Source organism: Kwoniella dejecticola, chromosome 9 (genome assembly GCF_000512565.2).
Source record: "Kwoniella dejecticola CBS 10117 chromosome 9, complete sequence".
NCBI classification, from domain to species: domain Eukaryota; kingdom Fungi; phylum Basidiomycota; class Tremellomycetes; order Tremellales; family Cryptococcaceae; genus Kwoniella; species Kwoniella dejecticola.
In genome coordinates this window covers 1473741-1488698 of record NC_089309.1, presented here as the reverse complement: position 1 = coordinate 1488698, position 14958 = coordinate 1473741, and the positions used below count along the sequence as shown (strand labels likewise).

Sequence of the window (14958 nt, the reverse complement as noted above, 5' to 3'; positions counted from 1 at the left end):
GAGAAAGAGCAAATAAAGGCAGGAATGAATGAATGAATGAATGAGTGAGGTTGATGTGAAAATAGCAAACACATACAAATATACAAAAGTCCAGATGATCGAACCGTGCACAGCCCTTAGTACGCATCTCACTCCTTTGTCTGTCGACCATAGATTCAACTTGCAGACGTACCGTCAACCCGTAACACCCATTCCGCTCCATGCCTTGCAGCTTCATAGTGGTTGCTCTTCTGTGGATCCGTATGCATCCTTGAGCTACTCGACGACGATCCGCAAGTTTTGTCAACGAATGCGATGCTTGCGGATTTTACTTCTACTCTAGCCCTGAAAAGATGAAACAAATCTCGCCAAGCTGCAGCTGAATTTTCCTAAGTGCTCAAACGTGGACGTGGACTTGATCGGGTATTATACTTCCGGTGAGTTTACGTAAAGCCTTCTTCCACCCTCATTCCTCTTTCTTTCTGAACTGAACACTGACAATGCAGATGCAGCAAGAGGCAAAGTAACAATACATCGAGTTGCATACAAAACATTAGCATATCTTCTTGTCTTCTTCTTCGACTATCTAACAAGTCTGCATCTCGTCTAACAAATGACCAGGAAAGCAGGAAAGCAGCGTGCTGCACATAGCTGTGTTGACTGTCAAGTGTTTATTGGATTCTGACCTCTTGATCGGCCTCTGCGACAGGTGATCACAAACTCAGCATCAGATCAGACTGAACAGTATCGTAGTCTGTGAGGGGTAGAAGGCTTAGTGAGAAGTGACAGAAACACTAACCGATGTTCTCTACTACATCATGATCGCCCGAGAAATCTGTCTGGAGAGCTGAGAAATCTGATTCGGGCAGAGAGACGGTGATGAAAGGGAGGACTGTCGCCGCGAAAGATTGGTCAGTAAAAGCAAGAGGTACAACATATGTATTGACGATCATGGAAGCCATGAGATGACGGACGATGATGTCGAAGGGTTGTTTCAGGATGTCATTCTAATTGCACTCACTCTTCGAGTTGATGTTATCCTCGTTCACTATAGTCGCTCCCTTTCCCTTGAGCTCGCCGATGATCCTTTGCCTCTCGTCAGCCGAAGAGGATTTCTTGAATTGTACGATTACTATAGTAAGACACGAGCGGAGCGAGTCAATGACAGAACAAATTCGTATTTGATACTCTGACTGGAATGAAGGGTTGAAGGGATGCAATCGAATTATGGTTCAGGATGTGAGGTAGTAGCGTGAGAATCGCATTATTGTGACTCTCAGAACTGTGGAGTATAGCGCAGCGCAGGGCACTAAGGATGTAGGAGGTGGTATGGACATACCTTGTTTAGTAGCCATATCGTCGGTACTGATTTCGTTGACGTTATCGACTATAGTCAATTGATAGGCTGATACAGAGATAGAAAGCGATACGAGGATGAGTACTAAGAGTGACTTGACTGATAGTTGCATTGGTGCTGTATCATATGGGGTGGTTGATTGATGTATAGAAAGGAAGGAAGGATAGTGGTGGCAACAGAGCAATCGCGTGTTTACTCGTATCGTATGAGTACACGAAGAGCGGTCTTCTCCGTTATCCCTCTGAAGGGTATTGTTGTATGACGTCAGGACCAAACAATCAGGTCTGGTCTCGGAGATTCTTGGTGTTTTGCTCCTCGGTCATGCTAATCATGAGACTAGTTGCTGTCTCACCAAGGAGTAATTTTCTCACGGTTAGTATGGTTGTTTGAGCTATGTTCTCGTCCCCTATATTTGGGCCAGAGTGCGCTGTGGTCCTGGTCCGGAAAGAGCAGCAATTGACGATGGATGCATGGATACCACCTTGCCAATGCCGCGCAGAACAGAGCGTGAGAAGTTGATGCATCATAGCATGGAAGGGTGCCTTTGCGGCACTTCAAGGGATCTTTTTGGATCTTCGGTTGCCAAGATTAGAATAGACCTACGACCTTGTGACCATGCAACCGATATATAGTGAAGGAATGCACAGCCTATATACCAAACATTCCCCGGGACAGACGTAATCCTATTTCCTCCATACAAATCAAATACACACCTTCAATTATCCAGACCAACAGAGAACTCAGATTCAAACTCAATCCGTTGCCGAGGTGACTACTTGATTTATCCATACTCGGGATTATCATCAGTTCGGCCACGCATACTCGCAGCAGTAACATTTTCTGAATCGCCATTACATCAATTATCTTTTATGACTACATCCACGTTTGCATATCATACAATTTGAACTGAGTGAGAACAGAAACCAGAGCAAAGATGTCGCCCCATCGGCAATTATCGATCTCCTCGAAACGTCATCCAACCCAGATCCAAGATATCTTCATCGGTCTAGCCCTTTCCTTGGGAGATCAGCCCTCGGAGCGTAAATCAGATGGATCAGATCCCGGTAGAGACCTAGAATATTCGGCGGTGTTACACGATGGGACTGGTGTAGTCGAGTCCGAGACTTTCCACACCAAGTATTACATTGATGGAAAGACTTTCGACGAGGTCACGGAGGAGAATAAGAGGATCGCGAAGGAGATACTGGGGTTGATGAGGAGTATCCAGACTGATAAAGGGATGAATGTGAGTGAAGTTATCCCCTGTACAAAGTCGGACATCGTCTTCGCATCCATATCCCCTGGTCCATCACCATCCTCGCACCGTGGTACTCCACTGCTACTTCACCGTCACTCCGTTGAGAGACGCATTCGACGCAATGATGCGCTGTGCCGAGAAGGGTGATGATGGGGATAAGGCTATTATCGGAGAATTTCCCGCGTGGCATCCCTTTGGCGCGAGTCGTACCCCTCCTTTGGCCCCGCGGCGCGCGACGCTTGGTCAACAGTACTAGATGAAGTCGATAAATTGGCTGACTGTTGACTCTTTTTTGGCAGGTCCGAATGGTAGCTGTAGCTGAACCTGTACCTAAAGAGTTCAAAGGACATCAAGGCGTACAATTCTTCTCCACACTATGGCTCCACGTCGACGTAATCCCTATCTTAATCAATCCCTCAACTTCAATTTTCACCAAATTGCCCGCTCCTTCCACATCAGCCAGTGCGACCGCCGCCATCTCCGCCGGTGTCAAGCACCTCCATCCCGCCTCGCACAGCGCTACCACGGCAGACGTGGACCCGGTAGACCATCATGTGCAAGTTGATTGCAATGGACAGGTCAAATTGGTCAGTATTTTGCAGTACCAAGAATCAACTTCGGCGCCACTTTGGGCGAGGTTCACTGCTTTGGCGAATCATCTCAAGAAGAACAACGTCTCTATCGCCTTCTTCTCGGCGACGCCGCAAGGAGGAGGGGTCGCCCTGATGAGGGTACGACTACTAGCCCTAGCTAAGCTGGTTGGAGTCGATATGAAGTGGTTTGTGCCCGAGGGACACCCCGCGGTATTTGACATCACGAAGGGGAAATTTCACAACGTGCTACAAGGGGTTGCGGAGCAAGACAAAGATTTGACGGATGAGGATAAGAGATGGTTCGAGCTCTGGACTGAACAGAACTACGAGTCCTTCTGGTCGAACGGTGCGATTGATGCCTCGGTAATTGTTATCGATGATCCTCAACTTACGGCTTTGATACCGATTATAAAGAAGAAGAGACCGGATGCGAAGATCATTTTCAGATCGCACATTCAAAGTGAGTAGGCAACACGTCTCAGCATCATTCACATGCAGTCTAAGCTAGCTGACCCGCTTCTCTGTGAACTAAAACAGTTCAATCCAACTTGACCGACGACCCATCAACAATGCAACACCGCACGTGGAATTACTTGTTCAATTTCATCAAAGACGTTGACTTATTCGTGGCTGTGAGTGAGCGCGCCAGCTATTGGGCACACATCGCTGAATACAAATGCCGACTGCTAGCATCCCGTCAAGTTCTTTGTGCCTAAGAATGTACATGAAACCCTCCCGGTACTCTACATGGCGCCTTCCACCGAGTGAGTCCAATCCGTTGTCTAAGTGCCCGTGGGGCAATGCGAGACTCGGCAGCCAAAGCGAAGCTGATGATTGACACCTGTTTTCCTCAGTCCTCTAGACGGTCTGAACAAGCCATATGGACGAGCGTCCGTGCGATACTTCCGACAATACTTCAACTCCCTCTCACTCCAGCAATGCGGGGTCAAGATCGATTGGGATCGAGGATATATTTGCCAGATCGCTAGATTTGATCCTTCCAAGGGTGAGTGGGACCTCTCTACTGCTTGATTGAATATGCTCAATGAAGCGTTTCAGGAATCGACGATCTGCTTGCTGCATACCTCGAATTCCGAAAGAAGCTCGAAAACTCTGACAAGCCACCTGTCGACGGTGGCCCTCAATTGATCATCATGGGACATGGCTCAGTCGATGATCCCGACGGATCATGGATCTACGAGAAACTGCACGATACATTGGGTACGAAGGAGTACTCGCTGGTTCGGGATGACGTAGCTATAGTCCGAGCTCCGCCAAGTGACTCGATCTTAGGCTGTATCCTACAAGGCGCATGGGTAGCTACGCAACTATCAACTCGAGAAGGATTCGAAGTGAAAGTCACTGAGGCGATCAATAAACGAGTACCCATCATCGCTTCCGATGCGGGAGGTATCCCACTTCAAGTGAAACACGGCAAGAACGGCTGGATCGTCCCAGCGGGAGATAGACATGCTGTCGCGAACTTGCTGTATGATATTTATATTGGGAAGGAACAAATACACAGGGATCTCTCGAACTCCAGCCTCGGCAACGATTTGAAGGGTAAACCGACGGATCCGAATAGTATTGCGCAACTGTGGGTGGGTGATTTCGATAAAGCAGCTCAGAAGGTGCATGAGGATGAAGGGTCTACGTCGGAGGATTTCTGGACGGTCGGCAATGCGACGAGATGGATGTTGCTCTTTGCTAGACTGTTGGGATTGTCTCCGGAAGTGAATGTCTCGGAGAACAAGGATGAGAACGGGACTGGGACTGGGTCTACGGAAATTACTACAGAGCAGGTAGAGCTTCTGAAGAGTATGGACGTGGGAAAGAAGTTGAACGATAAGGGAATAGACGGGGTGAATGTCTGGAAGATGGTCATGGGTGATGACATGGTCGAAGGGGAGGGTGAACTCATTTAGTTCCGGCTTAGACAATAAGCCCGTTACTCGTTCGAGTACGAAATCGACTATGATATCAAGCTACAGTAATAGTGGCCTCAGGTCAGGTCAAGTGAAGGAAAATATTGTAGATAAAATGATAATCTCAGTAGATGTGACCCGCGGTCCATATGCAGTACGAATTCAAGTCAGTTGAAGAGGATTTCCTTCTTAGTCTCGGTTCACCAGAACATGCGAATCATGTATGAGAAGCAATACCATTTTTGCTGCATAATATCTTATGATGCACAGGACTTCGGCGCCCAAGCTCGGTCGGCTCCGAGCTCGGTTCGCGATTAAGCGGTGTTGTCATTCCGTCATTCCGAACATGACAACTAGTTACACTGCTTGCGCGATGATATTCTTCTGATGCTCAACAATTCATCTGTATTCACCCATCCACTGCATGTGTGTAGTATTGTCGGAGGTGAGCAACTGAGGCAGTCATGGCAGAAGATCTCCCACCACCACCTTACACTCGACACGACGCTTCCCAAACAGCTTCGGGATCAAGTGAACGAAGCGCTCCCCCCGCCTCTTACGCCAGCTCGTCGAGTGCACTACATACACCATCCGGAACCAGGTCATACTCAACTCGAGAGGACACTTTTGATTGCCGAGCGAAATGGAATGATAACGGGACAGTGGAAATTCCCCTGGAATTTCAAGAGAAGCTACCCGATCTAAGGAGTGGGATAACTGCAAATGTCAAAGAATATGCCCTGGAGAAACAAGGAGACCGCTCGAGGTGTGATGGGGTCGGTATACCGAGATTGAATATCGTGATCTTCTTTCTTGGCTCGAAAGGTGAGTGATAGGTGACTACAATCACTTGCTTCTATGAAATTCGTGACATGTCGTCCCGCTCCTTTCCGTTAAATCATCCCACTTGATCCGTGATTGTGCTGATTATATTGTTCATCCACCTTATTGTATGATGCAGCCGACTTGATACCTCTCTTGTTGATTGCTTTGGAATTGATCAAATCACATTCACACAGAGTACGCATAGCGACTCAAGAGATACATCGAGACACGATACGGCTGTACAGTACTCGACTGCACGGTCTGAGGGCCCCTGATGGAGCACAGCTGGAAGACAATTTGGAATTTTACGATGTTTTGGCTAGACCCGAGTTCAGCTTGAAGGATTGGTCGGAGGGTGAGTCTCGAACACGATTTAGAACCTTCTCATCTTCCAACTTTATGTGTCCCGTGATCCATATCCTCGTCCGTCCTGGTATCCCGATCGTGAACAATTTGTATGAGTGGAAGTGTCAAAACACAATATATCTCACATGCTGATATCGATCAATTTGCTCGCCCTTTGACTAGACCCGAGCCAGATGGAGATTACCTTACGCAGCTTTTATCGATCCACCTATCTCCCAGATGAGAACTCTGGTATCCCCTTTGCGGCGGACCATATCATTTCGACTCCTGAGGTTTTGGCCCACGTGCATTTGGCTGAGCTGTATGGGATCCCATTGCATATCATATCAAGTATGTGCACGACCCTCACGCTTAGCAGATCAGGTAGTACGACTGAACTATTGATCTGTCCGGACTTGCAGCTCGATCCGTCTCGCCAACGATATCCACACCGCATTACCTATCCCGTGTCGAGAATTCCAGTGCAGGAGACAATCTGACGAACTATCTCAGTCATGCGATCGTTGAAGATCTGTAAGTATCTCCTCAGCCTTGCTTTACCCCCAATCTGGTCTCATGGCAGCCATCCTTCTGCATCTCCCCCTCCTCCCCTCCTCCCCTCCTCCCTCCCTCCCTCCTCCCCTCCTCCTCCTCCCTCCTCCTCTCCCTCCTCCCCTTGTTCGGCCTTCTTGACCTTGCTCTCCCCTAGTTCTCGTGCTCCATCTTCGCCGCACCCCAATTTGTTCCTGTCTGTCTACAGAACTTCCGCTCGGCGACCCTGCTTGATCTAACACTCTTGCAGAATATGGCAGGATCTAGGCAAGACGATCAACAAGAATTTCCGTCAAGTTCCTCTCGGACTGGAATATCTGGATGGATATACCGGTCCTTCGAACTTGGACAGGCTGAAGATACCTGTCACGTATCTGTGGGATGAAGGGATAATAAAGCGACCCGAGGACTGGAAAGAGCACATCGGTGGGAGATGATCCTTCTTAATGCGACCGTGCAATCTGCTGACGAGATATTGCAGATATCACGGGTTTTGTACTGGATGAGGGGGTTACCTATCAACCTGATGATGAACTCCTCCGATTCTTGCAAGGCGAGCAGAAAACAATCTATGTAAGGTGAGATAATTCGTATTCTCATCGCTCAATGGACAGACCATGGGACTGAATCGATATCGACTGAATCCAGCTTGAACCTGACTTCCGCGGACAAGGAGATGAAGGAGCATATCGGTACGTACGGGCAGGTCGGAAATATTACATTTTTGACGGGAATGTCGACAAGACTGAGACGCACCCCTCTGCAGTCGGAGCCCTTGCTGGCGGACTCAAGAAATTAGGCTATCGAGCTATATGGAACATAAAAGGCTTGACAAGTTCTACCGGTGACTTACCGTCGGATGTGTACCTCCTCGAAGGTGAGAGCAAGCCGATTTTTCCGCATAAGTCTTGGGTCTGGAAGACAATACGGTTCGAGAACAACAAGGCTGACATAAAACCCGTTTTTAGACCAGGAAGCGCTTTCCTGGCTATTGTCCGAGAACCGCATAAACGCTTTGGTCTACGATGGTGGTACGCTTGATCCTTTGTTCTCCTGACAAGTTTATCATTGGAGTAAGCGCTCATGCAGTGCCAATCGTCACAGACCTTCACGTTGCCGTATCAGCGCTCAAATATTCGATTCCTATGATCGCATTGTGCCACCAAGGGAAAGAAGAGTGAGTCGGCCCGTTGCCTACATCCAAGACAAATATTGATTGCCTTTCTCGCTTTTTGGCTTTTCCGATCTCGCTGTTTTTCAGCCTCTGGCCTAAGAAGGTATACGAGCTACATGCGTCTCCTCGGCCCATACTTATCGATCAACTCTCAATCGAAGTTCTATCAGTAGCACTGGACGAAGCAATGTCAACAGAATCACGACTGATCGCGAAGCATCTGGCAGACACGGCTCGTTCTGACGATGGGGTGATCCGAGCAGTCAAATCTGTCCACAAGCATCTCCCTTTGTTGGCCATGCGGTGAGCTGCCTTTTCCGTGTTTGGGATATGATGTCCGTTGAATGATTGATGACATTGTGACTTCCGTGCAATCGGCAGATGCGATATCGCCCCTGATCAGGCTGCGATATGGTATCATCCAAAATCAAGGCTCCTTCTATCGGCAGTCGTTGCAGGGACGCTATTGAATGAAGGTAAAATGACTTTCGAGGAATTATCTCTGAATCGTACGTCCACGCCTATCCTGAAAAGGTCCCCAACCTACAGAGGCGAATCAAAAGTGACAGATCTGATCGCGATGGGCTCTTGACAGGTCCGAAGGAGTATGCTGTCGCTCAAGCGGACTCGGACCCGATGATCGGAGGAGTACATGCTTTCTATACTGCTCTATCAAAATCGCCCCAGAGCGTCAAATACCTATTTGATCTCAATGTGAGTTCCAGCCAGGATCACCAAATGCACGTAAACCTTAGACTCACGTGCGGATTTTACAATCCACCCAGCCGCCTTCAAGAATCGTTGACATACCCGCTCAACAGAATAGTAAGCAGCAATATCATTGCTGATCGGTGTCTATGCCATGGTTTGATCTTTGCGCTGATGATTTGCCGCAGCAGCGCATGTGATGCGCAGATCGGCGACGGCTCAAGTGCAAATGGGACCTGCTCCCATCACCGATTTCAAGTCTGGCATGAAAGAGGCTCGAAGAGAGATGAGCGAAGGTGTTAAAGACGGGGTCAAAGGATTCGTCAATGGTCCTCTTGAACCGCTCAAGCGAGGTGTGAGTCTCCAGTCACCAGAGTAGCCTGTCACAAAAGTCCAGGACCGAATCATAGATCACGGCTGACAGCTGAGATGTGCGCCGTGCGTATAGAATGTCGTTGGAGGTGTTTTCGGCTTAGTTGGCGGAAGTGAGTTCGACTTAAAGCTATACAAACACCAAATATATTGTACCGGTCAAACCACATCAGTATTGCTATTACAGCTGATGTTTGCTTTTGACTTCCTAGCTATTGGCCTAGTGACGAACCCGCTCGCCGGGGCTATCCGATCGCTAGACGCCGGTACAAGAGGTCTCTCATCCGAAATCAACGCGACTCATCGAGGTCCACCCGAGGCCAGGATATCGGTTGGAGCCTCTTCGCCTGCCGATGTCCTGCGCAAACCTCGCGAGAACACCAGTATCTACCAAGCGCAGATGGTCTCTGAAGAAAGCAAACGATGGATCCTGGAAGCGTACAAAAAGGCTAAGACCCCTGAGAACTATAAAGATAGAAAGGCGAGGGAAAATGTGCGACTTAAAGGAGAGGACGTGCCCTCGTATTCGAAGGTTGTAGATGGCGGAGTGGTGATACAATTCAAGAAACATCAGCTTGAAATCACCCAACATGAAAGTGAGAGGAAGAAGACCGAGGTGGATGTAGTTGGGGAAGGGATGCGGACTGTCCGAATGGATGATCCTCCTTTGCTCGAGGCAAGAGATAGTGAGAGCGGTGGTAGTAACAGCAAGTGGTGGAAAGGGAAGGGAAAAGGTAAAGGTAAAGAGAAGTCATGATGGACTGCGAGCTATGGGCCGTGGGTTGTTGTGAGGTGTATCACAGTCCGTGGACACAAGCACCATATTTATACCGTATACTGCATATAAAGTCAATCTGAACATCCGGGACGGACAATGCATCATGTTTTACAGGATACAACATAAATACGACGATTCAGATGAATATTGATAAAAGTGCATTCAGATCAAATCAAGAGAATCCCCTTTTCCCAGCCTAGTTCACGCATCACGACTAACCAATCAATCGGCTCGTTATCGCCCGTTCCCTCCGGAAGGGCATTCCGTTTCTCCCAAACCTTCTCGATCAGTTTCCAGATATATTTCGTATTTCCAAAGAGGAAACTGTCTTTGTTGAGGTTCAAGAATAGACCCCTGAAATACAACTGGAGGTCTGACGTACAATGACATGCTGTTAACGCTATGGGGAAGATCAACGATCTGATAAATTCGTTGGACCTTTTCGATCGAGCTGAATTGGTACTCGAACTTGGATCGGCATTGGTTGTTGCGGGCGCAGTAGAAGGATTCTCGGCGATGCCAGTGCCTCTGCCATTTGTAGTATTGCAATTGACATTATGGGAAGAGACGAAGTGATGATGATATACTTGATGTGGATATGGCCCCGGACCGGTGGCAGAAGCAGAACCGGAATGGACGGATGAAGAAGTTGTCGTTGTCGGTGAAGTCGACTGAATAGCGTTTGTACCGGTCATATCGTTATAATGCTCATTTTCAGAAGTGATCGATGCGTTTGATCCAGAGAAAGATGACGATGTGGTGGAAGACGTAGTTGACAGATTCATCTGAGCTTCGAGAACCGCCAATTCCTCGATGGTGGCTATAAGTCTGTTGATGGGTTCTTTGAGCGGATTCAGTCGAGGATAGGGGCCGTTGATAGTGATAGCCAATAAAAGCTTGGTCGATTCGTAGAAACAGTTCGACATCAATTTACCTTTTTCTATCTCGTTCTCACTCAGATTCTCGGTGATTCCATTACCACTGGATTTTTGAGCGTGTTGATCATAGCTTTGTTGGTGGTAATGACGCGTCTGATCTTTACCTTTACCTTGACCTTGACCTTGATATTGGTACTGAAATTGACAATGCAACATTTGTTTCTCTCTCCATGATCTTTCGTTCAACAGCGTCTTGATCGATGAGCCTCGCCTGACCAGTTCTTCAACATCTAAACGCCCTTCTCGGAGTGATTTGGCTCGCCAGTCCGATAATCCGACCGTCTCTGCTAAAGCCAACAACTGAGTTTTCGAAGATACAATCAGCTCATATACTCAACTGAGATTGTACCCTGATTATCCCAATAAGAATATATAGTGAATACCGACCTCGAGCGGACAGAGGCGGGTGGATCGATCTACTCACAGTGGTATTGTCGATATCCTCCATGTTTGGGATGATATTCCTAAGCTCATCTGCCGTGGTACTACTAAGATAATCAATCGGTGATCGATTAAGCAAGAACCGATATACCGGTAAAAGGTCCGAAGCTTTATTTTCCGTGATCGACCCGAAGATATCAGTACGGATCATGGCATGCAAGAAGATCTTATATCGTTTCCACGGTGATCCGCCCTGTTGCTGTTGCTGTTGCTGCTGTTGCTGCTGTCCTTGCCCCATTTGCGATGGATCCGAGGCAGCAGTCGAGGAGGATTTCTTTTGATTCTGTTGTAAGAGGATATTCTGAGAATAATACGGATTATGTTGATCCGGGACTTTTGTGGTCGTCGGTATGAATACACCTAACTCCGGTGAATTATTCAAGGCGAACCATAGACATTTTCTCGAGATCTCTAGACTCTCTACCCATTGCTTGTTTATGCCTCCCTTGAAAATTATATACGATATCGCAGAGATCGACGAGACCAATATCCCATCTGAGTTGTTCTGATGAGCATTATTGTTGTCTAGCGAGATTGTCCGGAGTGTCTTGACGGTCTTCTCAAAAGATTTCTTGGCTATTTTCTCATCGTCATCTCCTTCTTCCTCATCCGATCTTACCTCTTCCCCTTGTATCCGCATTTGCGAACCCTCAGGATTAGCCCCGGAGCGTATGATCAATTCGCCGTTGTTGTTCTTCAGCACAGCTTGACTATACCAATCCCTCTTGTTCTTGGGCTTACTAGACTTCCTGTTTCCCTTCCTCCCTTTCTTCCTGTACACGCTCAGATGCAGTGCTGCCAAGGATTTGAGACTCTCCATGACTACTTCGTCTGAGAGTGCTAAAGGGGCGAGGAAATTCGTTATGGTGTATTCGATAAAGCGGTACTGTAGCGGTAAAACTATGTTCAAGTAATGGTTGAAATACCTCTGCCGACTGCTAGTTGCCACTTTGAGCGAGTTATGGATAGAGGGTGAGGGAGATTGCAGATTCGATAAAACGTCAGGCTGGGAATTCAACAGCCATAGCCATAGTTCGTCAAGCGAAGTGTTTGGGTTAGATAGATTTTGGAAATGCGCCGTTGTAGGTGAGTATTTCTGGACGTTCATATTTCCTTGCTGACCATCTTGATCTGTACCTTCTGCCTCTTGCTGTTGTCCCTGCTGACGTAGCTGCTGCGTAAGACGCGGTTGCTGATGTTGATGCTGATGCTGCACCTGTTGCTGTTGCTGCTCCAGGTCAGCCTGCAGTCGCGGTCGCGGTGGCGGATGTGGCTGTCCGGGTGGCTGTACATGAAAGAGCTCCAGGATGCTAGGCTGTGGACGGGCCTGCGAAGAATAATACTCCGTGTCTGGTCGGGTATGGGCATGTGGAAAGGCGCTGCGATGAGGATGCTGAGCTTGTGCATGAGTATGAGTGTGACCCTGAACGGGAGGATATTGCGGATGTGAATGTGTATCAGGCTGGCGATAATGATACGGTACAGCGTTGCTGAATTGTGGACTTGGTCCGGACTGATAATATTGGGTTGGGGCAGTATGAGGGCTTGGTAATGATTCGGACATGGCTAGTACGGACGACGTAGTGGGCGGGGTGAAAGCTTTTGACCAATCTGCATAGTTCGGAGGCTGTTCACCTGCGAACGGCTGGGTCTGACTCGCATCCCACGTCCAACCTTCGAATGCCGTCGTAGCTGTCGATGGCCCACTGTTCGCTTGAATCGACTGCCAGCCACCTTCAAAGTTAGCTGTAGCTTCGTGAATATTCCCTATTGCTGTTGGATGTGTCGATGGCTGATGCGTCAAGATTGGATCGACCATAGTGTGATTAGGCTTGTATCCTGATTTCGATGATCCCGAGCCCGATCCTGAACCGAAGTGCGAAGCCGTTTCTAAATTATCATACTCCATCGTCACTTCTGTACCCATTCCGCGTCCGCATATCTGGGTGTGATCATCCTCGGCCAGATCGTCATTCTGCTCGTCTCCGTCGCCCAGATCTAATTCACCTTGACCATTGCCATCACCGTAGTCGTACTGAGCCGTAGTGAAAGGCGATTTGTCGATATCATCCTGCTTCTTTCGTGGTTTACCCTTTGACTTGCCCGATGAAGACGAGGTTTTGATCCCTAGCTCTTTCGGCTTCTTCGTTCGACGGCGCTCGGTCGAAATTTGTTTGCTATATCAACACAGATTAAAAGTCGAACTGTCAGACATCTTCTAAGTATGGTTGCAATCTCATTCTGAACATCGATTATTGAAAACAAATGAAGCCTGCTCACATCTCATGTTTCAGCCTTGTCTCCACGTCCTTCGCCTTCAACCATGACGGCCTCTGAACCGAGTATCCCATGCAATCCAATCCAAGTCTCTTACATGTCTCGCAGATGGGTTTGGCTTCGTCGCATCGCTAAAAGACATCATGGACCAGGGTTGAGCCTCTTGTACAGCGCTATAGTATCGTTCTGTGGATATTGGGTCGCGAGCTCACCTTTTTACGTATCCTACAAGTTATGCAACCCGTCTTACCCCTCTTGATGGACTTATCAAACCCACCTGCACCTCCTGCTGATCCGAATGCAGATGCAGACCCGGACGCTTCGGCATTTGAGCTGTATTCTGAGGGATGCTGGAAGTGAGTCGACGAAGTTGGTGTGGAGATGGCAAATACCGAAGTATTGGCTAGATACGGCGGTGGAAGTGGTGGATTGTTTCCATTTCCATTCTCGCTCCCTTTCCCCAGTCCGCTCATTCTGATAGTCTGATATCAATCCAAAGCTTCTTTCTATCCTCTATAGCTTGTGGATGGCCGAGTGATTCGTGTTATCGTGTTATTCTTGATGCCACCCCGACGCAACAGAAGCATTTTCTGACCTTGCGTTAACTGAGCTGAGAAAGATCCGGATCGTTTTCGCGGGTTTGCTCTATTAAGACGATACAGATACAGTACACAATATATACAAAGAATTCGAGGCCAGAGTATGGTCGCCTTCCAAACTTCACCTCATCGTGACTGACGCCTTTGGTCTGCAGTGCTAGTCGAGCTGAAGCGAACTAAAAAGCATAGAACAGAAGACACGTACGTACTCGTACTGTGATTCTACACTTTATTCTAGCGAATTCAAGCATATCAAGTGTGAACGGAAGAAAGTGTTCTAGACCGGGTAAAAATGCTTAAGAGAAGCCAAATATCTCACGTTCACGTAATTACTAGATTCTCATGCATGTCTTGTTTTGATCCCATTTCATTGCATTCCCAATCGACCTCCGACAGGCCAGATCAGGCAGGGCAGGAGCAGGGGCAGGGGCGAAGGCGAAGGCGAAGAGATAAGGGACGGAGACATGCTCTGATAGAGGGGGAAAAAAAGGAGAAAAAAGATGCGGTGCCTTCTCCTTCTCCTGCTTCCTGTTTTTTCGCATCGCGTAGCACCGACGTAAGGTCACAGAGTACTGTACTGACAATTCCTTAAGCTTGGCAAATCAAAGCGTCAGGCAAAATTAGGGTCCGAATTGCCCGAAAGTAAATACTCAAGTATATTTTTACTTCATACGGTGATCTGCCTTTCCACCAACTAGCGGATTTTCTCCGAAACACGAAAACATCCCTTTCCTTCCTCCGCTGGTCAGGTCAACAGTAAGGAGGTATTGATCTGGTATGAGGGACCATCGCGATCGATATATCTGTCTCGCATACAATTGAACACGTTCGCGTTGA

The 14958-nt window shown here is 48.0% G+C and overlaps 4 protein-coding genes across 4 annotated transcripts; 2 read left to right on the top strand and 2 right to left on the bottom strand.

The window, feature by feature from the left end:
• Positions 1-650: 650 nt before the first annotated feature.
• Positions 651-1448, bottom strand: I303_107483 (uncharacterized protein; the record flags this gene model as incomplete). The annotated part of the gene is made up of 4 exons (XM_018410162.2): positions 651-679; positions 779-871; positions 1001-1111; positions 1319-1448. 4 exons carry the CDS (start codon positions 1446-1448, stop codon positions 651-653), a joined length of 363 nt encoding a protein of 120 aa, XP_018261165.2.
• An 822-nt stretch (positions 1449-2270) lies between these two features.
• On the top strand, positions 2271-5112 carry I303_107482 (uncharacterized protein; the record flags this gene model as incomplete). The annotated part of the gene is made up of 6 exons (XM_018410161.1): positions 2271-2582; positions 2894-3647; positions 3725-3819; positions 3878-3951; positions 4042-4193; positions 4247-5112. 6 exons carry the CDS (start codon positions 2271-2273, stop codon positions 5110-5112), a joined length of 2253 nt encoding a protein of 750 aa, XP_018261164.1.
• A 464-nt stretch (positions 5113-5576) lies between these two features.
• I303_107481 (uncharacterized protein) lies at positions 5577-9845 on the top strand (the record flags this gene model as incomplete). Its single annotated transcript, XM_065969598.1, has 17 exons — positions 5577-5937; positions 6074-6292; positions 6466-6633; positions 6705-6816; positions 7085-7260; positions 7316-7412; positions 7483-7526; positions 7601-7711; positions 7803-7865; positions 7939-8011; positions 8096-8311; positions 8390-8517; positions 8604-8722; positions 8794-8833; positions 8905-9071; positions 9165-9201; positions 9301-9845. The coding sequence occupies 17 exons, from the start codon at positions 5577-5579 to the stop codon at positions 9843-9845; spliced, it is 2676 nt and encodes an 891-aa protein (XP_065825670.1).
• Positions 9846-10033: 188 nt separating this feature from the next.
• On the bottom strand, positions 10034-13995 carry I303_107480 (uncharacterized protein; the record flags this gene model as incomplete). Its single annotated transcript, XM_018410159.1, has 4 exons — positions 10034-11104; positions 11229-13422; positions 13526-13653; positions 13735-13995. 4 exons carry the CDS (start codon positions 13993-13995, stop codon positions 10034-10036), a joined length of 3654 nt encoding a protein of 1217 aa, XP_018261162.1.
• Between the last annotated feature and the right edge of the window lie 963 nt (positions 13996-14958).